At 48.3% G+C, this 27,211-nt stretch overlaps 1 protein-coding gene and 2 long non-coding RNA genes across 4 annotated transcripts; 1 reads left to right on the top strand and 2 right to left on the bottom strand.

Moving 5' to 3' along the window:
* Positions 1 to 1,568: 1,568 nt before the first annotated feature.
* Positions 1,569 to 10,558, bottom strand: PPP1R14B (protein phosphatase 1 regulatory inhibitor subunit 14B). 2 transcript variants are annotated; one of them, XM_028709912.2, is made up of 4 exons: positions 10,331 to 10,558; positions 5,281 to 5,364; positions 4,475 to 4,507; positions 1,569 to 2,056 (listed from the first exon to the last, which is right to left on the bottom strand). In XM_028709912.2, exons 1-4 carry the CDS (start codon positions 10,556 to 10,558, stop codon positions 1,988 to 1,990), a joined length of 414 nt encoding a protein of 137 aa, XP_028565745.1. In that variant the 3' UTR covers positions 1,569 to 1,987. The 2 variants fall into 2 exon arrangements, with proteins under 2 accessions (XP_028565745.1, XP_028565746.1); XM_028709913.2 differs by lacking the exon at positions 4,475 to 4,507.
* Positions 10,514 to 20,984, top strand: LOC114586751 (uncharacterized). The gene is made up of 3 exons (XR_013391054.1): positions 10,514 to 10,652; positions 14,122 to 14,443; positions 20,451 to 20,984. It is a non-coding gene; the product is annotated as an uncharacterized LOC114586751 (long non-coding RNA).
* A 1,482-nt stretch (positions 20,985 to 22,466) lies between these two features.
* LOC114586168 (uncharacterized) lies at positions 22,467 to 27,156 on the bottom strand. Its single transcript, XR_003704070.2, has 2 exons — positions 27,043 to 27,156; positions 22,467 to 22,843 (listed from the first exon to the last, which is right to left on the bottom strand). It is a non-coding gene; the product is annotated as an uncharacterized LOC114586168 (long non-coding RNA).
* Between the last annotated feature and the right edge of the window lie 55 nt (positions 27,157 to 27,211).

The following is a 27,211-nucleotide window of genomic DNA, read 5'->3' as shown; positions in this document are numbered from 1 at the left end:
GCTCCCCCCCACCCCTGGCTTAGCCTCTTTCTTCAAACTGGGGAGGTTGTGCTTGCTGGCAGAAAGCGAACTCTGGCTTTCTTCCAGCTGCAGGAAATGAGGCACCTGCTTTAAAGGCAACCACGCGCTTTGCGGCAGAGAGCCAAAGGGAGCCTTGCAAGATGCAGCCAGGAGGACTGCTCCACCCTCCAGACAGCATCTCTCTCGCCCTGCCCTGCCCAGTCTGGGAACCACGTAGTGTTTTGTGGCAAGGCTGTGGCTCTGGTGCCTGCTTTCCCTGTTCCTTTCCCTCCCCTCTGGGGCCAGTGCCAACCCCTCTTAGGCATCTTGGTTTGGAAAGAAGAGCCACATGGAAAAATCAGGCCGGGGCCAGCTCCCGAGGCCAGGGCAGGCCATTTCGCAAAACACACACACACACACACACACACACGAAACTTGCCTGGTGACTTCAGGCAGGAAACACGAAGCCCGATTAGTTCCAGGCCCCAGAAGACATTCTTTCCTTGCTGAGTTCAGCCCCGCCACAAGTGAAGGGGAGGGGGAGGCTCCGCCTGCGTCCCCACCAGGGACAGCGTTGCTAACGGGGGGACCTGTAACTCTGCACTTGGCCTGGTCTGCAGATGCACTTGGTTGAAAATACTTGCTGCAGGCGGTGAGGAAGGGGAAGAAGGCCCACTGGGGAGCAGAATCTCCTCTTCACTTCCAATTCACCAGCTTAGCTGGTCCAAAAATCTCCCAAACACTTCTGTTTTTAACTAGTATGGATGACAATGATAAGCTAGAAGTGGGTACTATTTCATTCACATTCAGTGAGCAAAAGGCAGCATCCATAGCACTCTCCACCCTGCCCTCGCCCAACAATGGCTTTGCAAGATAGGTCATAGGCCGAGCAAGTGACTTGCCCATGGTCACCTATTATGTTTTCTGCCCAAGAAGGGAGTTGAACCTGGATTCTCCCCACTCGAGTCCTACATACTTGGCCACGGAGTGACACAAATGTCCTCCCAATTCACCAGCAAACCAACTCCAAAACACTTCAGTTTTTACTAGTGCTGGTAATAAGCAAGCAGCAGGTATTCATTTTTATAGCCTATTTTACTAAAGACAGCGGCTGCGGCCCTCTTTTCTCTCCCCTCCTCACCCTCCTATTTCATCCTAAAAGCCACCCTGTGAGGTAGACTGTAGGCCAGGCATAGGCAAACTCGGCCCTCCACAGATATTTTGGGACTACAACTCCCATCATCCCTGACCACTGGTCCCGTTAGCTAGGGATGATGGGAGTTGTAGCCCCAAAACATCTGGAGGGCCGAGTTTGCCTATGCCTGGCGAAATAATTTGGCTAAGGCGAAATAATGTGGCTAAGGCGAAATAATTTGGCCAAGGTTGCACATTAATTTTCCTGGTCAAGTAAGTATCTGAACCCAGGTTCTCACTCCCCAAGACCTACTTGCTTGCATAACCCTGCTTTCTCTTCTTTTTAAAAGTGAAAAGGTTTTGTTAAAATACACGTACGCAAATACTCGTCTGCCCTGGCGCACACTTCCGTCCCCTAAAGCAGAAACCAGACCCTTGTTCTCAAAGCATTTTTATTAAATTTATATAAAAACGCAAATAATTAAAAAAAAAAAAACAACCCAAACGTTCTAAAAAAAAAGAAAAAGATTTCTCAGGATCCTACCCCTCTTTCTCTTCCCCTGGAAAACAGACGTTCCTCTTCCCCTCCTCTGACACTCACGGGTGGAGGAGGGTGACAGACAGGAAGGAGCAGCTTGGTATTGCTAAAAAGGTGTCCAGATGGTTTTGATTATCAAGGCAATCCCACCGAAAAGGGAAGGTCTTCTCTTATAAGGGCAGTAGCTGGTTCTCCACTGGACCCCTGAAAAGCTCCCTTCTCCCTCTCCAACCCAGCCAGCAGCCAGAGTCTCAATGACAAACTCTCCAAAGAGGAAGGAGGGCAGCGATGGGAGATCATCACACCAGTAGCAAGTCACTTCTTCTGTGGAGTGCTGAGCTTCTGCATCCCACGGATCTTGTCTAACAAGTCGGCAACGAAAACCTGGTGGGCGGCAGGAGGCCGGGGAGAGAAGGGTGGGGCGTCAGCGAAGAACCCAGAGTCAACGCAGAAGGCATAGGCACCGGATCTCTAATCTGCCCTTTTAGGTTGCGTACATACAGGGGGGAAAGAATCCTGGGAACTCTAGTTTGCTTAGGGTGCTGGGAATTGTAGCTCAGTGTGGGGTAAACTACAGGGCCCAGAGTTCCTTTTTTTGGGTGGGGGGAGGAATTGGGTGCTTTAAACATACAGTGTGCACACAACTGTAGACTCGAGCTGGCCGCGTATTTTAACTCCACCCCCCAATAATTCAGTGCATCATTAACTTTTGGAACTTTCATCACATGATACCCATTAGCCCAGAAGGTTTTAATGCGGGTGAGGAAACTTGGAACTGTGATAATGCTTCTTGCTTGCTTGGTCTTTTGTGGCTGGAATGTACACATCTGTTGCCCTATCCATTTTTGCTTCTGGCTCTGCTTATACAGTGGTACCCTGGGTTACATACGCTTCAGGTTACAGACTCCGCTAACCCAGAAATAGTACCTCTGGTTAAGAACTCTGCTTCAGGATGAGAACAGAAATCGTGCTCCGGCAGCGTGGTGGCAGCAGGAGGCCCCATTAGCTAAAGTGGTGCTTCAGGTTAAGAACTTAATTTGTTCTGGAGGTCTGTTCTTAACCTGAAACTGTTCTTAACCTGAGGCCTCCAGCTGCCGCCGCGTGATTTCTGTTCTCATCCTAAAGCAAAGTTCTTAACCTGAGGTACAGCCTGCAATGTGGCCCTCAGATTAAAAAAGAGAGGAGTTCTCCTCCTCTGCTTTAAATGTGTTATTACATCCAAGCAGAACCTCCACAAACAGAGGCAGTCTACCCCTGAAATGCAGGCACCGGGGACGAACAAAGTCTGGCAGGCATCTTTGCATCCTGCTGGTGAACTTCTAGGGGTATCTGCATGGAAGGATTCAGAACAAACACTGGCGAGGGCTCATACTTGAGCCTGCCTGGTGGCAGTGGAGGCCACAAAGAAGGCATACTTGGCTGCCTCCATTGCATCCTCATTGTGCCATCCGGCAGAACTTTTCCAGGTGGTGCAGGGGACTCTTACAGACTTGTTGGCAAAGCATTTTGAGAATCACTGGCACCCACCGAGATCTTAAAGCAGATGAAATCTCATGGGGTGCCCAGAGCGCTGCCTGGTCCTGTTGTGTCGGAGGAGTTTCAGTCAGTAAGGCTCAGATGTGGACAAGGCGTTTGGGTTGGTCAGGGCGACCACTTGCGCCCTGGACCCGTGCCTCCCTTGGCTGATAAAAACTAGCAGGGAGGGGAGTTGTAGAGTTGGGAACCCGAGGGTCATCCAGTCCAAACCCCCCCCCCCAATGCAGCAATCTCAACACACACTCCCCCATCCAATTTGAAACCATACTGGCCCCTGGTAAGCTTTGCAAATGTGCCGGCAGTTTCATTGCTGCACCCCTATAATTCACAGCAAAGTGATTCTTTGCTCATTGTTGTTCGCTTTAAAGGCTCTAGAGCCTCCAGCTTCAGATGCAGTACACTGGAGTGTTACAAACTCAGGCAACAAATGGGCAGGGAGAGCACTGCCTTCATGCCCTGGCTTGCCAGCTTCTTAACTTGCTGGAAATCTAGGGACTGCACTGGAATCTAGGCCAGGGATGGGGAAAACTTTCCCAGCCCTGAGGCTGATTTCCTAGGGAGTCGCCCTCTGGGGGCCACATGCCCACGCGTGGATGGGGCAACAGACTCTCTCTCTTTGCAGAGCCCAGCCCCACGAAACTCAGAGCCTCCTACCAGGACAGCTCTCTGCAGCCAGGCAAGCAAGAGGCATGATCTCTGTTCCAGCCAGGCGGAAGAGCTGGAAGGGGGAGCCAAGCCAGTGCAGGGCCTGGGGAGCATCCCAAGGGCCAGACAAAGAGGCCTCGGCAGTCCAGGCATCACGGCCTGTGGTTCCTCACCCTTGAGCTGCCTGATCCAGCAAGACAGTTCTTGCCTACTTCTACCCTGGGGGGCAGAAACGACAAACGCAAGCAACGCCTCCCGTTCTGTGATGAAACCAGCAGCTTTCAGTGACGGTTGAGATCCTTCCCTGAAATCTCCCAGCCTCTCTGCCAGGGGAAAAGGGAGGGTGAGGAGGGGAGACAGCTGAGCAGCCCCTCCCCTAACAGGTGCCGGAATGGGAGGGGACTCTCTTCCCTGCTGTGAGAGAAGGAAGGAAGAGGAGAAGATTGGGAGCTGGCGCTGGGCAGAGGCAGCTGCTGCTGCTCTCCTGATCTGCCAAGAAAGCAGCTGCGAAGGGAGGAGGGCTGGGACATGGGGGGCTTCTCGAAGGGAAGGATGTGGGAGCATTTAAGGGGACATGGGAAAAGTGGCGGGTGGACTCAGGGCAGGCAAGCAAGCACTCACCTCTGTGGGCTTGTAACAGTCAACCAGGAGCTCCTGTTTTTTTTGGAAAAAGAAGATAAATTTAGATGCCAAAGGTTTGGACAAGCGGGGAGCCCTGTCCGCCCAGATCTCATTGAGGGACAGGCCACAGCTCCGTGGTAGAGCATCTCTGTTCATGCGGAAGGTCCCAGGTTCAATCCCTAATGGCAGGGCAGGAGAGAACCCCATCTGAAACCCTGAAGAGCCGCTGCCAGCCAGTGTTGGCTGTACTGACCTAGATAGACTAATAGTCTGACTCCACATGAACCAGATTCCCGTGTTCTTATTTTGAGAACCATGAGGACTTAGATCTTAAATTTTTAGGGGAAGACCCACAGCTTGGTGGTAGAGTAGGTGTGGGGGACCCATGCCCCCCCCAGATGAGTCGCTGTATTGCCATCACCCCCAAACCCACTGGTGACGCTAAGCGGGGCTAATGGAAGCCTGGTGACATCTGTAGGTTCCCCATTTCTGATACATTCCGAAAATAGAAATCCCAGTCTAAAACTCACCCTTAATCTCTAGCCAAATCCTGAGTGTTTATGGCAGCAACAGAAGGCCACTCTTTTTATTTATATATAAAGAAATATTGGCAGATACGTATGGTCTCCAGATTGCTGACCAGAACAGCCCACCCACTGCTTGGCTGCCATCGTGCGAAAACAGCATCTGGTCTTCCCAGGCAGCGCACGGGGGCCCCCTCCTCTCAATCCCTCCTTTTCTAGGGGGGGCTGTGGAGAAGGAAGGGACACCCTCCCCCTTTTCAACCTAGCTTTCACAGCTCCTACCTTCACCCGGGCGCTCCGAGACTCATCACTCTCCATGTCCAGGAGTTCGTCAACATCTATTTCTAACTCCGGAATCTCCTCTTCCTATTAGAAAACAAAGAGAAGAACCTGCCAGGAATCCAGTCGTTTTATTGTTTGAAGGTGTGTGTGTGTGTGTGTGTGTGTGTGTGTGTGTGTAGCTGGAGCATGAAAGGAGTTCTGCATGTAAAAACCTTACCCAAGACAGTGGATTGGCGGAGGGGCAGGCTGAGAGTGCGAGATTCAAACAAACTCTTCAAATGAACTCAAATTGTATAATAAAGGGCAGAGTTGCAGTGCTCAGATTACAGGAACAACATGACCCCTTTTAGGATGCTGTGTGTGTGTGGGGGGGGGGTACTTCACCCCCTACCGACCTCTTCATATAATTTCAGCATTGGTAAGGTGTCTAGTAGGGACGTGGGCGGAGCTGTGGGTTAAACCACAGAGCCTAGGGCTTGCCGATCAGAAGGTCGGCGGTTTGAATCCCTGCGACGGGTGAGCTCCCGTTGTCCTGCCAACCTAGCAGTTTGAAAGCACGTCAAAGTGCAAGTAGATAAATAGGTACCGCTCCGGCGGGAAGGTAAATGGCATTTCCGTGCGCTGCTCTAGTTCGCCAGAAGCGGCTTCGTCATGCTGGCCACATGACCCGGAAGCTGTACGCCAGCTCCCTCGGCCAGGAAAGCGAGATGAGCGCTGCAACCCTAGAGTCGGCCACAACTGGACCTAATGGTCAGGGGTCCCTTTACCCTTTTAAGGTGTCTAGTAAAAGGGCATCTCCCTGCCCCATAGGCAGAGGCAATTCGAGGACCAGTTGGGTGTAAGAACTTGTTTTCTCTCTGCCTTCTCAAGGAGAGGGATGTCATCGAGGATTTTGTTTCCAGACTTCCCAGGACTGGAATCCTGCCACACTCATCTGCTACAAGTTTTGTTTGTGTGTGTACACACGCCCCTTTGGGGTTCAGCTCATTTGGGGGCAGGCATTCCCACACACCCCTCAAACAGCTACAATGTTAAGGCTTCCACCCCAGCCCCCTACTGGGAAAGTTGTGCTGGGGGTGGGTGGGTGGGTGGGCACCTGATTAATCATTGTCATTCTCTCCTTTCCTGGCTTCAACTGTTTTACAAGTTGAACAGTTGAACCTTCTAGGTCAGGAGGATGCTGGTCTGTGGCCTAATCCCACGCTGGCACTGAAAAAGGAGGTGGGAATGCCCTCCTCCACATACCCCTTTCGATGCACATCATCAAGGCAGAAAATGTTCTCAAACCACCTAATTCTGCTGCCCTTCTACACCAGGTTTTGGTCCTGTGTACAGTGCTTAGCACTCAAGAGGTACTCAAGAGTGGTAACAAAACGTGGCTGGCCAGCCATGCCCTTTTCAGGATACTCCATGCCAACAGGAACTCTGGGATTGCTTGGGGAGGTGGGTGGGGTGCCGTCTTAGGTTCCCCACAATTTTCCTTTGTACTTTTGGAAACCGTGGGGTTCCCCCAAAACCCTCGTCTTTTTCCCTCACTAGCCAGAGTTTGTTACTAGAGGGAGTTATAGGCAATCTGTGGGAAACTGGAGGCAGATCTTAATTCCCCAGGCTTTAGGGTAGCAGAGAGGCCGCCCTGAGAGGACTTTTAGTCAGTTCATCAGTTACGAGTAAGTGGGGGGGGGGGGTCCACAACCTGTTGTGTAAAACATTTATTTATTGGACAGCAGTTTTGAAAGTTTTAGAAGTCATTTCTGAAGGAAAACAAAATATGGGTGGTAGGCACCGTCTTAGAAGAGTTTGGCATCCGCAACCACACCTTTAAAGCACGTTTGTGTCACTTTAACTGTCATGGATTCCTCCAAAGAATCCTGGGAAATGTAGTTTCCCCTGCAACAAAGCTGCAATTCCCAGTACCTGTAACAAACTACAGTTCCCCGGATTCCGGGGGGGGGGGGGAGGAACCACGTGCTTGGAATGCTTCCCGTACATGCTACTCATAGCATCAGAGAATGGGAAGGGACCCTGAGGATCATCTAGCCCTGGGTTTCCCAAACTGGGGTACCCAGCTTTTTTTGGACTACAACTCCCATCATCCTTAGCTAGCAGGACCAGTGGCCAGGGATGATGGGAACTGTAGTCCAAAAACAGCTGGAGACCCCAGCAGCCGGCTCCTAACCAAGTCTACTCAGAAGCAAGCCCCACTGGCACCTTCATTAGACACTTTTAGGCGGCCAGAGAAAACGTTCCACTTTAACCAGGCCTTTGGCTGACTGACATCCAATGCCCTTTTAAAATGTGTTGGGGTACAACCCCAATATAGGGGATTGTTTGTTTTTATTATTTATTTTGTGTTTTTATATTGTAATGTTACATTGTAACAGCCCAAAGACCTGATTACAAGGTGGTATACAAATGTAATTGATTAATAATAATAGTACTAATAATAATAATTAAGTGGGGCTTTCTCCCAGGTAAGTGGGGCTAGGGGTTGCAGATTAAGGGTTGTAAATGGGCTTAATCCTACTATAGAGCAGACCTATTGAAACAGATAAGAGGCACTGAGCAATGCAAGTCCATTCATGTTAATATTGTGAAGCGCCCTGAGACCTCCTGATGCAGGGCGATATATAAATCTAATAAATAATAATTTCAGCGAGTCTACTCTGAGCAGGGCTGTGTTGGCTGCAACCCTAAGCTCCTTTAAGCTCCCTGCTAAATCCACGCAGGACTTGCCCTGACTGGTACCTCCAGCCGAAAGGCGCAGCCTGGGAACAAGGGAGTCATTGAGGGATGCAGAGGAGAATTCAAACAGCTGAGGTACGTTCTCAGCCGCAGAACAAGGCCAAAGGTAACTGGGTCACGCACACACTCCCCCTGGCATTTGTGAATCAACTAGTGTGTGTTTTGTTTTGCAAGGACCCAGCGGCTCCTCGGCTCCTCTTTGGACCCTCTCGACTAGCTACTTACTGCCCCATTAGCCTACTCAGACGCAAGCCCCATATGGCCAGCTAAATCCCCCCCACCCCAGTAAGCGGGCTGGCCAGCTGCCAGATGACATTTGGCAGGCGGGGTGTGTGTGTGTGTGTTTGTGCAGGCACACACAAGGAGAGGGCAGACAGAAAGTTGATCCTGCCGCTGCGGCCTGGACAGTAAAAAAATTAGGCACTGGTCTCGCGTTCGAATGCTACCTTGGCCACAAGTCCGTGGGGGGGGGGCAGGGTTAGCACCATCAACCGCCCCCCCCCCGCTTGGTTTCAATCTCACCCACCCATTTTCCCCTTAAGGTTTCTGGCAACAAGCATCTTGCAGCGTTAAAGAAAGAAAAAGAAAAGCCGTATCTTAAAAAAGACAGCTGCTCCTCTCAAGAGACAGCTGCATTTGCGGCCTAAGGCTACACTTCCAAACCCAGAACAGCATAGCATGCACAGCAGAGAAGGTGGGGAACGCCACTCCCCACGGCACAATCCCTCCACCCACCCACAATGCTGCAAAATCAGGAGAGGATAATTCCCTCCCCTTGCTCTTTTTCAAGAGGGGTTGGGGAAAAGGAGGATTCGAACACAGGCCCCATGAAGGCCTTTGAGTACCTCTGACCTTAAGTGACCTTCACCGTTAGTTGGAGGGGGTGGGGAATAAAAGCAGGGATCCTGGCATCACCATCTCTCCAGTCTTTAGGGCAGAGAAGAAGAACAAGAGAATCTTGGGGCGGGAGGGAGAGGGTGAAGCATTTTGTTGGGCATGTGGTCACTTCTGAAGCGTACGCTCCAAAATTTGGCAAGCGGAAAGAGGAAAACTGGCACAGGGTCAAATGCCCAGCGGAGATAAGGGGAGGTGGGTGGTTGAGTGAACACAAGATGCCCTGATGAGCCAAAAATCGCTAGATAATGCCCTTTTAAATTAAAAATATAAATGAATAAAAGTTGGGTTTGGGGGGCAGGGGAAAGAGTTTTCTTCTGGTCCGTGGAAACCATTTTCTCTGGAGAGGAGCAGGCCTTGAAACTACAAATTTGTCTGTGGTTCTGAGGGGGGGGGGACAAGCACCCAATGTGGGCCAGGGTAGGAATAAAAAATGGGAGGGGTGGCATCAGGCCCACTCAGTGGAAATGGGGGGCCTTCCAAAACTAAGGGCGTTTGTTCTTGGGGCTGCCGCCTGAAGCTTGGGACGGGGCAGGGGCTGCATACGGGGTGTAAGTTGGGTTAGAAATGGTCCCCAGATTCAGTGGGTGGAATTTGCCAAGGAGCGAGACCCCCACTCTGCGGGTCACTAGTCCTCAATGTCCCTTTTCAGAGCCTGCACAATACCTGAACCAGGAAAGGGGGGTGGGAGTGCCTGGGTAGCCACTCCCTGAACCCGGGCTGCATTGGAGGGTAATGGGGCAGCATATATGGGGAGACAAGGTGGGGTGGGAGGAGGCTGCGTGAGCTGATCTAGGATCTAAGCTGGGTTATAAGGAGGATGTAACAGGGTGGAGGAGCTGGAGACATTAAAGTCCCCGGAAGAGTGGATTTGGGGGACACCAACATAAAAGGGTTGGGGTTTTCAGGGACTTTTTTGGGAGGTGGCAGGGGCATCGAATTGAAAGTCAAGCCTGCATTTCTAGACAGCGTCTCATTCATTCTTTGTTATCCACCACTTTCTTTGTACTGCTGTGATGGGAAATAATATTATTGTAAAGGTTATGTTTATGTGACCAGGAGGCCTGCCCTCCAGATCAAGATGGTATTGGGGCATAGGGTGTACTTTGGGGTGCATAAACCTTTTCCTTCCTCAAGATTGAGCAAGTTCCTGGGGGCAGAGACCTTAAAAAAGAAATTATTGCAAGTAATTTTTGTGGGGTGGGAGTAGCACAAAGCCTGCAACTGTAGGAACAAGATTCATTGGGTGGGCAGTTGAAATTCATGTAACAGGCTCCGCACACATTAAGGGAATGCCATAAAGTGGGTCTGGATTATAGGGCCAGCGATCTAGCACCTGAATGATGGAGAGAAGCTAGATTTTAAGGGATTGTAGGGAAACCCAAGCGCGAGAGGAGGATTTCGGAGTTTTTACCTGGCAGTCATAGAGGACCGTCAGCTGTTCCAAGATCCATTCTTCCAAGTGGAGCCTCTTTCGGAGCTCTTTGCGATCGTATTTCACCGTCACCCGCCCCTGGCGCCGGACCGGGCCCTCCTCTTCCTCTGCGGCCGGTTCTCCCGCCGGGGGGCTTTGGAAATACACCCGGGGCCCCGTCCCCGCAGCCGCCGGGGGGCCGCTCTCTGGGCTGCAAGGCGCCGCCATCCGAACCGGATCGGAACCGGAGCGCAAGAAGGGAAAAGAGCGCGGATCAACCGCACACACACACACGGAATCGCTGACTCCGCTTCCTGCCTTGGCGAGTCTTCCTTTTGTCTTCTTTTCCTTCCCCGACGCCACGTGGTGGGGACCCCCGGGTTGGATCCAGAGGGCAGAAGTAGCCCCAGCACCGGATTGGGCTTCCCCACCCAAACCCCACACACGGCTGAACCAAAAACCGAGGGAGGGGCAGGCAGAAAGAGAGAGAGAGCTCGATGCAAAGTCTGCCCACAACCGAGCCTCAAGAGGACTAGCGCCACGTGCAGTCCGAACCCAGGGAAGGAACCGGGGGGTCTTTTATTTGGTTTGGTTTGATGGATCGCTGCTCCTCGTTCCCTGCGCCACGTGCGACGGGGTCTGGATCTGGCCTCTTCTTGCACACACAAGGGCAATAACTCGGCGCCGAACCAGAACCGGAATCCCGAACTCCGCCTCTCTTTCTCTCCTCCTCCTCTTTGTTTGCAAAACTGGAAACCGGTTTCGACTCTCTCCCTCCCTCCGCCCCGCCGATCCTCCCTCCGGGCGCGATTGCTTCACTCCGCTTCAGGAGTTCCTTAAGCCAAGCAGGTCCAGTCCGGGTTCCGATCCGCTATCGCCTCGGCCCTTTGTCCCGCTGCTGCTCCCGGGGCTGCTGCTGCTGCGCTGGCTCCGTCTCCCCGCTCCCCCCCCCCCCGCACCCCACCCCGCCCCCTTAAAGGGCCAGCACGTCGCTCTCTCTCTCTCCAGCCAGCGCTTGCCCAGCTGCCCTGCCTGACCACCCCCAGGGCTGACCGGCTGGACGCTCGCCTCTCTCTTTGATACCACATCCACCCCCCCGCTTGCCCCACCCCAATGCACCCCCCCCCCCTTTCAGATCTCCTGTCTGGAGACATGTTTTCTCCCCCACCCCCCTCCGCCCACTCCTCAATCTATTCTCTCATCAAAAGGGTGTGCCCGGTTGTCACACACACACACACACACACACACCAATTTCTGTCTGCTTTGCCACAATGGTTTGAAAATTCCGCTTTGTCAGTCGCTTTGATCTCTATCTCTCCGCGCGCCTTGTTGGAAGAGAGGAGGGGCGGGTGGATTAGCTTCCATCAGGTTAATCTTAGTTTAATGGCTTCATTTGTTTATTAGGTTAATGCTTGTGACCTGACTGGCATCGTATGGATGCTGTTAAGGCGTCCACGTGAATGTCAGGTCATGAATAGCAGCAGGGGTAGTTCTGAACCACAAATTGTATGTGTGTGTGTGTGAGAGAGAGAGAGAGAGAGAGAGAGAGATTTAGACACAGAAACATAATTTTTTCTTACATATCAAAAGATTTATTATTTTATTATTATTAATCTATTCATGGCCTTCTACACAATTGTCTCAAGGCGATGTACAATAAAGAACAGAAACAGCAGGAGAAGGCAGATGCGTTTAAGTGGTGTTAGATTATACGAGATTTGGAGAGGAATTGCTTTTTTTATTGTGCACAGAGCCATATAAATAGATGTTAATAATAATAAAACAAAATAAGAAGGATACAAAACAGGCACTCATGGGCAAAGGCTCATTTAGCCAGCTGGAAAAGCCTGTTGGAACAAAAATGGAATAATGAAGTGCAAGTGCGTGTGATCCAATGTTTGTATCCAATGTCAATCCTACTCAGAGTAAACCCCATTAAGATGAAGAGGCGTGATTCACTTGCGTCCATTGATTTCCATGGGTTTACTCAAAGTAGAACTTAGTTGGGTGCAAGCCATTATTTATGATGCAATATATTGATAAAAGTATGTATGAAATTTCAATAACCATGAATGAAACTCAGTTTACTATGACCCAAAAATGCACTATGAGTCTCTGTACACAGACGTATGTTTGCTTATTTCACTCGATAAAATATATGCATGTATACAAATATGCTAGTCCAGATAGGCACAAATATGGATGTCATATCAGGCAGATGGATACATTTTTCATTGCATCAACTGCATCATGCATATATATGAATTGTGTGTGTGTGTTGGTGATGATAATGATATGTGCTGAATCATTTTGTCTGTGTACAGACATTTTGGAAGAACGTATGCTTTCTAATGTATACACAAATTTTGTCTGTCTGTGTATATGTGACGTATACACACAAAACTGAAGCCACTTTGGTTAAAGGAAGAGTCTTGCGGAGCTTTCCAGTTAAGTGGGGTGGGGGGCTATTTCTGCAAAACAAACAAACACCCCTCCCCATCACTCCATTTCTACCCCAATCCAATTGCAAAGTCTCATTGCATCCTTCTTCTGCCATTCTGCAACAGGCATGTTTGTCCGATTTAAATCTGGAGAGGGCAAAACTCCAGGGTGGTGAGGAAGAAGTGAGATCTTTATTTTTTAAAAGGGGAAGGGTCAGCATGTATAACCCTGGCGCTTCCAGTACTGTGATTCATCTGGTTCTGGGGAGGGGTTTTGTTGTGTTTGGGGATGTTGTCACCCTTTGCCTTGGTTTGGATACACATCATGGTATTGTTTTTAATCCTGATTATTGACTCCGGATAAACTTCCCTTAATCCCCTTCACTATCAGCTAACAAGGTACTCGGATTTCAACTCTGAGCAGATTGTGGTTTAAAAATGAAGATTAGAGCAATGCCCCAAAGCAACAATTGCTTATCTTAACTATATCTGCATTTATTCTTGAGAAAGATGCCCCTTTTTGTTCTGCAGGGGCGCCTATAATCCAATTAATTAATTAATTAATTATGTATATGTACTGCCCTATATCCGCAGGTCTCAGGGCGGTTACAACATAAAACCACAAACTGCAAAAAAAAACACAGCATGCTTTTCATTGCATCACATCAGGCAGATATCCAACAGGCTATTATCCTGGAATAAGAGACGGTTGGTTGGTTTCTTTGTAGCTTTTTTAATAAATAAAAAATCAGAGACCCTGCTCACAGTGGACTGGGAGAAACTGGGATTTGGAAGGGTATAATCTCTGCTACCAACACCCCACAAAGCTTTCCTCCTCTCTGCACAGTGAAATGCACAAATGAAAGGCAGACTCTCGCCAAGTGCTGGATCTGAGTTTTACCGTAATCCTCATGGTCCGAGCATTGCCTAAGCAGGAGACTGGAAACAAGCTTATACCGTGTGATCGAATGCCAATTTTTTAAAAAAAGACCTCTGTGGCTTTAAGATACAAGACTCGGGGGGGGGGGGAGTTGGACCACGTGGTTTGGGCCCCAACAGAAGCTTAATTCAGCCACTTCCTGCCAGAGTTGGGGGAAGCAGCAGCTGCAAGGCACACTTCTGAACATAGGAAGTTTGAGTCAGATCGTTGGCTAGTATAGGCCAGATTGGCAGCAGCTCTTTGGCATTTTGGGCAGAGATTCCTGCCCCCACCCCTTGTTTTTCGAGATCTTTTAAATGGAAGAACCTAGGACCCAGGGAAACTGAGGCCATTTTGCATTCTGTGCTCCTGGATGCAAATGCAAATTACATTTCTGCACATTTGACAATTGCTCCCCATTTCCTCTGCAGGCTGATCCTCAGTGTGACCCGTCTGGCTTCCTTCCTTGCAACCTAAATCTTCTCCAGAATGAGAGGTTGCGCTTTGAAAACATCAGCATCTGTGGCCTGCCTTCCTTGGAGGTTTTTAAGCAGAGTTTGGGCGGACATCTGTCGTGGATGCTTTAGCTGAGATTCCTGCATTGCAGGGGGTTGGACTAGATGACCCTCGGGGTCCCTTCCAACTCTACAGTTCTGTTTCTATGCAAGCAGAACATGGGTGCCTTAACCCTCTCTTGCTTGTGATCCCCAGCAACTCGTAATTCAAAGGCTCGGCCCCCCTCTGATCCTGGAGGTAATATAGCCCTCATGATTAGCAGCCATTGTTCCTTATCCTCTGTGAATTTGTATAATCCCCTTTTAAAGCCCCCTAAATTGATGGCTGGCAGGGTTAACAATGCGCTGTGCGGGAGAGTCTTTCCTCTTGTCCGCAGTGAATCAGCTCCTTTCAGCTCCACTGGATGAAATACAGAAAGTGGTGGCTGGTACCCATTGGGTCTGATGGGGCGGTCAGCATGGAGCCCAACAGTAGGTGGCGCCAGAGACAATGGCAGGCAGAGCTGATGCTACATTTGTCCCCATCCTCCTTCTTCTTGCTGAATTCTACAAGGGGCAACACTGAGACTGAGGCAGGTGGGGCCACTTTCCTGGACTGGCCGCATGAAAGAAGGAAAGCAGGTGGGGCTGGCTGAGGGCAGACTGAGGTTGGTGGGGCAGTGCCCCATTTGCCAAACAAACCAGCCTTCACTCAATAGGAAAAGGGAAAAACTCTCTCAGTCCAATTTCTCCATCACATGGGCGCTTCAATCATGTCTCCCCTTATGCGTCTTGCTCCCTCAGAGACCCGCAAATATGGGAGATGCTTCAATAGCATCCCGATTGCCTATTTTCTGCACCTTGTCCATCTCAACAATATCATTTTTTAAAAAAATGTATTATTATTTGATGTGGCACCCAGAATTGTCTGAAGCAGCATTCTAGGTTGCCCAGCTTGGAAGGGGAAATGTGCTGTGTGGTACAGGAAAAGACAAAGAGGTTGATTTGGACACAGCCACCTGTTGGGCTATGACGCGGGTGGCGCTGTGGGTTAAACCACAGAGCCTAGGACTTGCCGATGAGAAGGTTGGCGGTTCGAATCCCTGCGACGGGGTGAGCTCCCGTTGCTCGGTCCCTGCTCCTGCCAACCTAGCAGTTCGAAAGCACGTCAAAGTGCAAGTAGATAAATAGGGAAGGTAAACGGTGTTTCCATGCTCTGCTCTGGTTCACCAGAAGCTTCTTAGTCATGCTGGCCACATGACCCGGAAGCTGTACGCCGGCTCCCTCGGCCAATAAAGCAAGATGAGTGCCGCAACCCCAGAGTCGGTCAGAGTTTGTGCCACCAGTTAAGCCTTGAATGTTCTATCATAGAATCATGGAATTGTAGAGTTGGGAGGAACCAAGGGGGTCATCTAGTCCAACCCTTTGCAAGGCAGGAATCTTTTGCCCATGGACTTGAACCCATGGTCCTGAAATTAAGAGTCTCGCACTCTACCAAGTGAGCTATGAGATGCTTGCACTCCTTTCTTTTTCTTTATTCCCCCTCCCATAACAAACACTCTACTAACACTCTGGAATTAGTCACCTTGCGGGGAGACTTTAAAGAGGCAACTCAGCATCTGTAGGACAGGAGGGTGGGGGCAAAGTCTTTCTGTCAGAACAAAAGAACAAATCCCTTATTTGCTTGCCAGGAGGCCTAACCATGAACTAATTAACCCCTCATACAGCCAGGGGTTCAGAGTCCAGAGACGTCCAGAGTCCAGCATTTGAGGTCCGTAGGTTAGCAATAACATGATGACGATGATGATGACACTCAAAAAGAAAATAAACCCCCCTCCGCCCCAAAAGCGTGAGTAGTTTGGTGACATAATCAGCTGTTCTGAGAGGAGGCGTTCCTAATCTCAAGCCATATATTTCAATCGTTATTTAGAAAATCTATGTCAGTTAACTAAGAGCAAACAAAGCCACACCTGTCTTTTATCAGATCTCTTACAGTGGTACCTCAGGTTACATACGCTTCAGGTTACATACACTTCAGGTTACATACACTACAGGTTATAGACTCCGCTAACCCAGAAATAGTACCTCAGGTTAAGAACTTTGCTTCAGGATGAGAACAGAAATCGTATTCCGGCGGCGCAGCAGCAGCAGGAAGCCCCATTAGCTAAAGTGGTGCTTCAGGTTAAGAACAGTTTCAGGTTAAGAACGGACCTCTGGAACGAATTAAGTACGTAACCAGAGGTACCACTGTATTTACTTAAATCCACAGCTCTAAATGAGGAGTCTCTTGTTTTTGGTCTGGCGGCACATAAAAAAAAAGTTGTCAAATGCCCCCCAAATCAACCTAACCTACCTCACAGAGTTGTTGTGGGGAATAAATGAGAAAGGGGAGACCCACATACACCACCACCCTGAGCTTCTTGGACCTGAGAGCGACAGCAACTTTCCTTGCTTGTCATTCCTAGCAACTGATATTTGGAAGCAATGGATGCAGAACGGAGCCATCCCAGCCGGTGGCCCCTGTCAGCTTGATCGGCCATGAATTTGTCAAACCCCTTTTAAAAGCTATCCATACTCGTATTCCTCTTGGTGGAGCAAATTTCACAGTTTAACTACTGTAGGTGCTCTTTGAAGAAGTCCTTCGTATTGTTTGACCTGAATCTTGAGCGTACATCTTCTGATTTATTTATACATCTCCCTGTTAATCATTAGTTCACGCAGAGAACCCTGACTATGATGATGATTGATGGGGCAAGACAGCTATGATGTGACTCAGAGAAGCAATACAATAGTTAACCTCTAGTGGGCACTGTTGTGTTCTGTGCTATCTGTCGATATCTATCTCTAATCATTAGGCCTAATCTGTGGCCTGCATCCCTTATGCAAATTCAACAAATGGACCTATATGGATCTATACAGGCTTACACAGCAAACATCCATTCAGCAATGAAAAACAAGAAAAAATATTGGGGAGGGGGCACACGAATTGAGTTCAGCATATTGTAGAGTTCATCAACTCCAAGCAGAAATTTTACCTAACATTGTCCACAAGTAGTTTCTTACGTCTTTTTGCAATACTATCCAGTCATGTTCCCAGGGCAGTTTCATTCCGGTAAATCTTGACAAACATAAGGTCTAGAAACTTAAAACAAAAAAACAGAGGTGGAATTTGGGTATGTGTGTGTTGAATTCTGCATCCGGTATCAAATTCCTTGCTTTTCTATAGTTGCACAGAAATGCCCATTTAAAAATGCAACGCCCACTTCTCCTTTTTCCTTCCCTCAAGTCGTCCTTCCTTCATTCTCGTAATTTGGCTTGGAGAGGAGAAAATTGCTTCAACGGGCTTTTTGCCTGCAGCTCTCCACACCTGCCACTAGATGGCAAGGTCTCCCCAGGACAACAGATATCCACAGGTGTTGAAGCAAAACTCCGGCACATTCAGTTTGGCCTTTATCTTGCTTTTTCCAGGGTTTCTTTCCACAACCCTATGGTAATGCACGGTATGTCAGAGCCCAAGTTCAGTGGTCTCTTCCCCTGTGCAGCTCAGCCCATGTCGGTTCTAAAATAATAACAGTAATTAAAAAATATCATATATTCTAAGCGCAGTTCATTGCCTCCTTTTTAAGCATTTCTGTGATCGCCTCTTAAAGCTTTCCTTGCAAAGGATGTGTAGTAGAGGTCCTAGGTCTGGACATGGAACTACTGGGAGGTTTTGCTAAGGTGCCTTTGGGGTCAGCACATTTTTGTGTTATGGACAAAGAGAAGTTTGTTCAATATTTGCTGCATTGCCCTCTGTATAAAGTTATTCAAGCTTTTAAATAGAATTTTAATTATATACTCACTAAAGTTCATAGCTGTCAACTTAGGTTAGATGACCATCTGCTGGGATTTCTGTATCTTTGAATCCCCCCATTGCAGGGGTTTGGACTAGACCATGGGTAGGTAAACTAAGGTCCGGGGGCCGGATCCAGTCCAATCGCTTTCTAAATCCAGCTCGCGGACGATCCAGGAATCAGCATGTTTTTACATGAGTAGAATGTGTCCTTTTATTTAAAATGCATCTCTGGGTTATTTGTGGGGCATAGGAATTTGTTCATTATTTTTTCCAGAATATAGTCTGGCCCCCCACAATGTCTGAGGGACAGTGGACCGGCCCCCTGCTGAAAAAGTTTGCTGACCCCTGGACTAGACCATATGACCCTCAGGGTCTCTTCCAACTGCACAATTCTATGAAAAGGGGTGTACAAGAAAAAATAAATTCAGACCCTATCATTGTTGGGTATATTGCATTAATATGTCTGTAGTGATATCCATGCTACTTATAGTTACAATAATAATTTGTAAATTGTATACCTTTCTATATCTTAGGTATCAGACCCAAACTAGATTTTTGCCTGGTCTGCCTGATTCTAGGATATCAGATTATGAGCCAGGAGGTGAAGCATTTATTCTCTCCAATCTGATCAGGTTAAATATAAGGGGTTGTAACCAATGCTAGACCTACACAGAGTAGGCCTGCTGAAGTTAATAGGCATGGCTTAGGTTCATTATTTCCATTGGGTCTACTCAGAGTGCAAGTTAAGTTAGATACAGCCCAGGATTTGCATCTGAAGCATAGAAAATAAACAGAAGTACAGCCAGTGTAATGTCGTCTTCTAACAGATCGTTTCATTTGATTTTTGAAATTCTTGCTCTTGTGTTTTATTATTTAGATTTTATAGTACATCGGTGGTGGACGACCTGAGGCCACCTGCTCTCTGTTTGGCCCTCTCCTTAGGCCAGACCCCTTCCCCAGCCATGCCCCCTACCAGGGGTGGCTGGTACCCATTAGGTCAAGGAGGGCAGAAGACAGGGAGCCGCCAGTAGATGGAGCCAGAGGCAATGGCAGGCAGAGATGGTCAGTCTAGTTTTGTCCCCATCCTCCTCCTCCTCCTCTCTGATAAGTTCTACAAGGGGCAACAATGAGATGCAGGTGAAGGAAGCTGGCAGCCAACTCTACCACCGTACTGATTGTAAGTAAGGAGGCAGCCCATCGGGGGCTGACAGAGGGCAGGTAGAGGATGGTGGGGCAAGGCCCCATTTACCCTACTCGGCCAGCCACCACTGACCCTGCCAGACCCTATTTTCCAGAGACAGTCCTGGATTCACAGAAGCTGTCCTGGTTTCTGAATTGATCCCAAAACATCCCACTTTTCCTTAGGGCGTCCCTAGTTTCATTGGTGAAATGTTGGAGGGTATGGTAGGATGTCCCTATTTTTGTCTGAGAAATGTTGAAGGTTATGGAGTTCTCTAACCCCTGAGCCATCTGAAGGCAGCCCTGTATAGGGAAGTTTCGAAACTGGGTGTAAGTAGGGATGGGCAAATATATCCATTTTGGTTCCTCTCAGTGTCTCCCTTTTCCAGTCTAAAGTTCAGTTTGGGATACATATTTTTTTAAGTCCTCATGAAGATTCATCAACATTTGAAGGCAATTTCCTCTTAATATACACTTTTTTATATGCAATTTTGCCTAATGCAATACAATGTCCATATGTTCAATCAATCAATCAATCAATCAATCAATCAATTTCCTTTATTCGACCGATAGTCAGAAATAAAACATTACACAATAATTATAAACTATAACATAATAGGGGTACATAAATAAGGTAGGGCCACAGTACTAGACCTCTCACAGATAACCCACATCAAAGCATTCAGTTATACGTTTCCGACACTTGAGTGCCAGGAAAAGGAATTTAGCCACTGACAAAGTTGTTTTCCCAGAAGACTTATTTAGCAGATATGCTGTCTGCTTTCCTCTTTGTCGGGAACTGAGCTGGGGTAAGTATGGAGTTATAAGATACTGTCTTAAATCGTTGTAGAAGGGACAGCTCAGTAAAATGTGCTCTGTGGATTCTACCTCACCCAATGCACAGTGGCATAATCTCTGGTCATATGGGACTCCTCCATAGTATAAGAAGGAACAACACTTTGCACCTCCTCACAAACTGCTGCTGCAAGCTACCAAAATCTGCCTAACGGTTTGCCCCTTTAGAGGCAAGGTGATGTTCATATGTTATTTTCACAAATATATGCATTTACATGCACACTTTAGTATGTGAATTTTGTACACATTACTTGTCCGGATCTGTGTTGTGAAATTCAGAGAAGTGCAAATTTCGAGGGATGGCTGTGTTTCTGTTCTCGTATTGTTTTATAAAGTGCAAATCAGGTACATTTGCCTTTAGATATGAACCGAATCAAATTTCTCTTCCTGTTCCTAGGTGTGGAACCTTGGCAGACAGTCAAACATGTCTCCTTTGGGCGCTGCCTCTGGTCAGATGTTTACATTCAGCCTCGTAATCTGACATGATTGTTTTAAGCGAATGAATCAAACGTCACTGAATGACAGGGGTATTATTATTTTTATTTCTCTATTTATTTGGCTTGGACAGCTGAAGATCCCTGATGAAATTCTTCAGATACTGCGCCGCCAGAATCCTCTGCTCATTTATTCGAGGTTTTCCCCCTGAAGACCGTCTCCCGTGGATCGCGGCCCTGGGGTGCGTGTGTCCAGTCGATGGACTTGGATTCGGCATCCAGCCCCTCTTGCACAGAAAGTGTCAAACGGAGGAAGATGAACTAGGCGTTGCGGGAGTAAACGTTGCCATCTTGTCAAGACTAAAATAAACTCCCCGTTAATAAACGAGGTTGGGGATTGGAAGAGAGCTTTTCGCCATAAAAGGAGCCGAACGCTAAAATTATTGCCCCTGGAACCATCGTGGGAGTAAAGAAATTGTTTGTATTAAAAAAAGGAATGGTGTGTGTGTGTGTGTGTGTGTGTGTGTGTGTGTAACTCATCCTGGGGTCTATATATACAGCTTCCCTGCCGCCCTACATGACTCTAAAGCACCTTTTGACCCCCGTGCTATTTGTGGGAAGGTCTGCGTGTTGTTGATGGGCAACGGAGAGCTGAAGAGAGACATCATTTGAACCAGAATGTGCAATTTAGCCCTGGAGTTGGGAACCGATAGCCTTCCAGATGTTGTTGGGACTCCAACTCCCACCAGCCCCAGCTAGCACAGCCAATGGTCAGGGATGATGGGATTTGTAGTCCAGAAATGTCTGGATGGTCACAGGGCTCATCTGGGCACCCAGATTATTGAGCCTTCATCCTGATTTGCTTGGAGGATGCTTATGTGGAGGTCGGACCATGCATTATCTTTACTGAACGTCGATCCTGATATGCTTCCCACTCATCATTTGTTCATCCGTTTTTCTATGCATTTCCTCATCACTTTCCTAACTGCAAAAATTCTTTTAAAAAGTGGCTTTGTTGCACTCAGAAGAGAGGGGACTTGAACCCCCATATATGGAATTTTTAAATGTTTGATGCTTAATATTTTTTTATATCTGTTGGGAGCCGTCCAGAGTGGTTGGGGCAACCCAGTCAGATGGGTGGAGTACAAATAACATTATTCTTATTTTTATTATACCTCCTGCAGGTGACAGGTGTGAGTTTGACATTTATGTGACAGCCCCAATAATGTACTTTTAGGCTGCTAAAATAAAATATTCATTACATGTCTAAAAGCCAGCAGGCATTTATGTACATGTGCCAAGGCTTTGTTACAGTCAAGGAGAACGCTTTTGATAATTAGGAAACATGAATTATTGTATTACAGTGGAACCTTGGTTCTTGCATGCCTTGGTACTCGAACATTTCGGATCCTGAACACCGAAAACCCGGAAGTAAGTGTTCCAGGTTTTGAATGTTTTTCAGAAGCTGAACGTCCGATGCGGCTGTCGGCTATTGTTTCCGGGGCGCCTGCGCCAACCGGAAGCCGCGCCTTGGTTTTTGAACATTTCAGAAGTCGAATGGACTTCTGGAACGGATTACGTTCCAGAACCAAGATACCACTGTATTTGCTACTCTGTTGTAAGCAGCCACGCATTCCTTGGTGACGTAGAGCGTTTGGGTCTCGAACCAGAGACCAAGCCTGTGCTTAGTTCACCAGTAGAGGGAGCCACTGGCTTGCTCTCTTTCTTGCACTTGGGTGCCACCAATGCAGCTGGCTCGAAGGAGGTACTGCAGCTTCCAGACTCAGCAGATGTCAGGTGACGCAAGAAGCCAATGGGCTTTTGTCTGGCCCATCTATCTATCTATCTATCTATCTATCTATCTATCTATCTATCTATTCATGTCTGTGTTTGTAGAGAAATGCAAAGCCCTCTTTTTCAGGTGTCTTTCCAGAACCCTGGCAGGAAAATGGGGAGTGGGGGAGGAAGTGGAATACGCATTATCCAGTGCAACATCAAAATAATAATGACTTATTCTTGTTTTTAAATTTATCTTGCAACCTTCCCACCCTGATTATGCAAACACATACGCTCGGAGTTCGCTCAGATGTAAGCATCGCCTCTGCGCTGTGACTTGGTGGCTGTGATTCAGTTTTCCCTTCCGCAGACGAGGAAGAGAGTCTGTGGGGTCAGGACCTGTTTTCTTCCTTTCCTCTGTGTTTACATTCTCTCCCAACTCCCTGGAAGTTCAAAAGCGAAGGCTGCTTTCCTCTGTGGACTACGGCCAAGTTGGCTTAGCGCTATGATCCTGTTAAATAACTTTCTTGAAAGCAGGGTGCGGCTGAGATCGCTCTCTGTGCAGGGGAAGCCCTCCAGCCTGGAACAAAACAACAGCATTTTATTCTCTCTAGGTTTTCCTGGTGCACATATGACCTTTCTGGCCACTAAATTACAGCTGGTGACGTCCTCCTTTCCCACGGCGGCCCTAGCTTGAGATCTGATGCCTTGGGCTGTGGACACACCATAATTTTAAAAGCACATGGCTTCCCCCCCCTTCCCCACAAGAATCCTGGGAACCGCAGTTTGTTAAGGGTGCTGGGAATTGTAGCACTGTGAGGGGTAAACTATAGTTGCTAGTATTCTTTGCGGGGAAATATGTGCTTTCAGTGTATGGTGAGTATTGCATCCACAGGCCGTGGAGTCTATCTGGTGTAGCGGCCTGCGTTTTGGACTAGGGAGGTGGTTGTACCTTGAAAGAGTATGGCCGGATAGCTTAGCCGGTAGAGCTTGAGACACAATCCCAGGGTTGTGGGTTCGAGTGCCACATTGGGTGAAAGATTCCTGTATTGCAGGGGCTTGGACTAGATGATTTAACCCTGAAGAATCATGGGAACGGTAGTTTGCTCCTCACAAAGTAACAATTCCCAGAACCATTAACAAACTACAATTCCCAGGATTCTTGGGGGGGAGGGGATGTGCTTTACAATGTGCTTTATGGTGTGTACACAGCCTTGTTCAGCAGTTTGAACATCACATCTGTGGAAAAGGAGAGCAGAAGGCCAGGACCACAACCCAGATATCAAAGGCCATAACCTCCCTTTCCTAGTTGGGCCTTTCTTCCCTGGAGATGGCGTAGTTGTTGTGAGTGACTCAGGCTAGGAGCTGTAAGCTGGGGAAATTCCCATCCCACTCTAAGATCAGCGATGAGCGACATTTAATGATGTTTATGACCCAGTGCCACAGCACTCTTCTGCCTCCTTAAAGGGCCCACAACCTTAAATCTCAAAAGCAGCTTGCACTTAGATTTCATTTTGCCTAGGCTTGCATGGCATGCTGCCCTTTCAACAAACCAGCCCCTCAGTTCGCTGACATCTGTAGCTATGTACACACACCATACACTGAGGACCCCTCCAGACTTCTTTTTTATTTCATGCTCGTGATGATTTGCGTTCCTGGTGCTATTAGAGCAGTCACACAGGTTCCCACGTTCAATACTATTTGTACCTGCAAAGGTGCTTTTTTTTGGAAGGGGGGTGTCCCCACACAGCTTCCCTTCCAAGCAGTGCATATCCTGCTGAAATTCAGGAATGTTTTACAAAACTTCTGGCATATTTTTCTCCCACTTTTGTTTGTTTGTTGGTACTATGGCCTTTCTGAACAGCAATAATGGCCCCGTCTGCACTATTTCAAGCAGTTTCATTGCACTTTAAACAGTCGTGGCTCCTCCCCCCCCCCGAATTCTGGGAACTGTAGTTCATTAAGGGTGCTGAGAATTATTGTTGTTGTTTAGTTGTTTAGTCGTGTCCGACTCTTCGTGACCCCCTGGACCAGAGCACGCCAGGCACTCCTGTTTTCCACTGCCTCCTGCAGTTTGGCCAGACTCATGCTGGTAGCTTCGAGAACACTGTCCAGCCATCTTGTCCTCTGTCGTCCCCTTCTCCTTGTGCCCGCCATCTTTCCCAACATCAGGGTCTTTTCCAGGGAGTCTTCTCTTCTCATGAGGTGGCCAAAGTATTGGAGCCTCAGCTTCAGGATCTGTCCTTCCAGGGAGCACTCAGGGCTGATTTCCTTAAGAATGGAGAGGTCTGATCTTCTTGCAGTCCATGGGACTCTCAAGAGTCTCCTCCAGCACCATAATTCAAAAGCATCAATTCTTCGGCGATCAGCCTTCTTGATGGTCCAGCTCTCACTTCCATACATCACTATTTCCCCTGAATGGGTTACAATTCCCAGAGTGGTTTAATACTCAATAATCCTTCTTCCCAGGGAACTTTGGGAATTGTAGCTCTGTGAGGGGAATGGGGCTCTCTCTTAACAACTCCCAGCACCCTTAACAAACTACAGTTCCCAGATTTGGTGAGGGAAGCCATGACTGTTTAAAGTGCAATGAAACGGCTTGAAATAGTGCAGATGGGGACAAAGGGATATCATTGAGGAAGCTTCTCGAACAAACTAGTACTGTATCCTTTTTTTTTGAGGGTGTGCTTTAAATGTATATACAGCCAGCCTCAGTGCCTTAAAGCACTTTCCACATTTGCTGTTCCTTGACTACCACTACCCAACATCCGGCAGCATAATAATTGCCACCCCAGGACTCTCCCTCTCCCATAATCTATAAAATGGGTGCAAGACTTCCCCCAATCTTTTCTGCAACCTTTAGAACAGAAGTAGGGAACCACCTTTGCAGGACAAAGATACAGTTCCTCAAGAGAGACCCGTATCACAGGTCTGGGATTTCAGAAATCCTGAAAAGTGGTTGATGGATTAAGTATCTACTGTTTTGGCAGCATGGCCCTAGGTGGAATTTAAATGTTCTCAGAATACATGTGTGGATTTTATCCTCCCAACAACCCTATGAGGTAGGCTTGGCTGAGAGCAAAAGAGATAATAATAATAATAATAATAATAATAATAATAATAATAATAATAATAGATTGAATTAATATCCTGTCTTCTTTTCTCCAAGGAGCTCAAAGTGGCTTGCATGCTTCTCCCCCTCCTCATTTAGTCCCCACACAACAACCCTGGGCAGTGACTGTCCCCAAGCCCATCCAGTGTGCTTTATGGCCAAGTGGGGATTTGAACCCTGGTCTCTCCCAGGTCCACACTTCCACAGTGAACTGATCATAGGATGGAGAGAATTGGTCTGCTATTAGCGGTGGAAGCTGAGTAGAGCCTCCAGCCACAGGGGCAGTCTACCACAGAGGACCAATTTGCTGCTAGGTGGAAAAAAATGTGAGCCTTCCAGAAGCAGCTGTTTGGCCTCGACGTAAGAACATGAGAAGAGAAAATGAACCTACTGGATCAGGCCAATGGCTCATCTAGTCCAGCTTCCTGTTTTCACAGCGTGCCTGTGGGGACACTCTCCTCTCCTGTTTGTGGCTGGCGGGACGCACAAACTGAACCCGGGTCTCCCCCGATCTGAATCCGACACCCTAAACCCAGAAGTGGGGGAGCGGGCGGGCTCCCTTACGATACGATAATCTTTATTGTCATTGTCCCATACAGAACAACGAAATCGAAAAATCTACATCAGACATTCAAAAACCAACAAGCCAGCTATCCCAGCCTGGTTAGCCCCTAAAAACTCTGATACCCCATAATTGAATACAATATACTCACATAGAGACTACAGTGGTACCTCGAGTTACATACGCTTCAGGTAACATACGATTCAGGTTACAGACTCTGCTAACCCAGAAATAATACCTAGGGTTAAGAACTTTGCTTCAGGATGAGAACAGAAATCATGCTCCTGTGGCGCAGCGGCAGCAGGAGGCCCCATTAGCTAAAGTGGTGCTTCAGGTTAAGAACAGTTTAAGGTTAAGGACGGACCTCCGTAACGAATTAAGTACGTAACTAGAGGTACCACTGTACCTTACACTGCGTTTAAAACCAAAATCGCATTTGAATAGAAAGTGTTTCTCAGGCGGCTAGTTCTAGTCTTTATAACCCTGTACAGTGGTACCTCGGGTTAAGTACTTAATTTGTTCCGGAGGTCCGTACTTAACCTGAAACTGTTCTTAACCTGAAGCACCACTTTAGCAAATGGGGCCTCCTGCTGCTGCCGCGCCGCCGGAGCACGATTTCTGTTCTCGTCCTGAAGCAAAGTTCTTAACCTGAAGCACTATTTCTGGGTTAGTGGAGTCTGTAACCTGAAGCGTATGTAACCCAAGGTACCACTGTACCTTCTTCCAGAAGGCAGAAGCTGAAAGAGATCATTTCTGGGGTGCGCACTATCCTGCACTATCTCTGCAGCTTTCTTATGGCACCTGGAAGCATAGATTTGATCCAAGGTGGGAAGAGTGCACCCAATTATTCTCTCCGCAGTCTTTACAACCTTGGACAGCATTGTTTTCCCCTGCAGCTCCCAAACCACATACACAGACCATAAGTTAATGTTGTTGGGACTTCAACTCCCATCAGCCCCCTGCCAGCATGGACACTGGCCAGGGATGATGGGAGTTGGAGTCTTAACAACATCTGGAGCTTCTCTAACCACTGCACCGCACGGCCCACTTTCCCGGGCAGGTTTCTCCAGAAGTGAACCCTCGCCACCATCCCCGCGGGGCTTACGCGCGCTCGGAGCACTGCGCGCCGGAGTCCTCGCCCCCAGCCCCGCCACGCAGCTCCTCCTACCTCCGCTTCCCTCCAAGAAGGAACCGGGCGGTCTCTTTAAGCGCCTTCTCCCGGGCCGATTCCACCCCTGCGCGCAGTCCCCGCCCAGGGAGAGGCAGCGGCGGCG

This window comes from Podarcis muralis, chromosome 16 (assembly GCF_964188315.1).
Source record: "Podarcis muralis chromosome 16, rPodMur119.hap1.1, whole genome shotgun sequence".
Lineage (NCBI taxonomy): Eukaryota > Metazoa > Chordata > Lepidosauria > Squamata > Lacertidae > Podarcis > Podarcis muralis.
This window is presented reverse-complemented; position numbering and strand designations above follow the sequence as displayed.

Coding starts and splice junctions, on each gene's coding strand:
- PPP1R14B (XM_028709912.2), bottom strand. CDS start 10,558: ATGGCGGCGCCTTGCAGCCCAGAGAGCGGCCCCCCGGCGGCTGCGGGG. Junction 5,365..10,330: donor CGGTCCTCTATGACTGCCAG/GTAAAAACTCCG, acceptor GTTTTCTAATAG/GAAGAGGAGATTCCGGAGTT. Junction 4,508..5,280: donor CTCGGAGCGCCCGGGTGAAG/GTAGGAGCTGTG, acceptor CAAAAAAAACAG/GAGCTCCTGGTTGACTGTTA.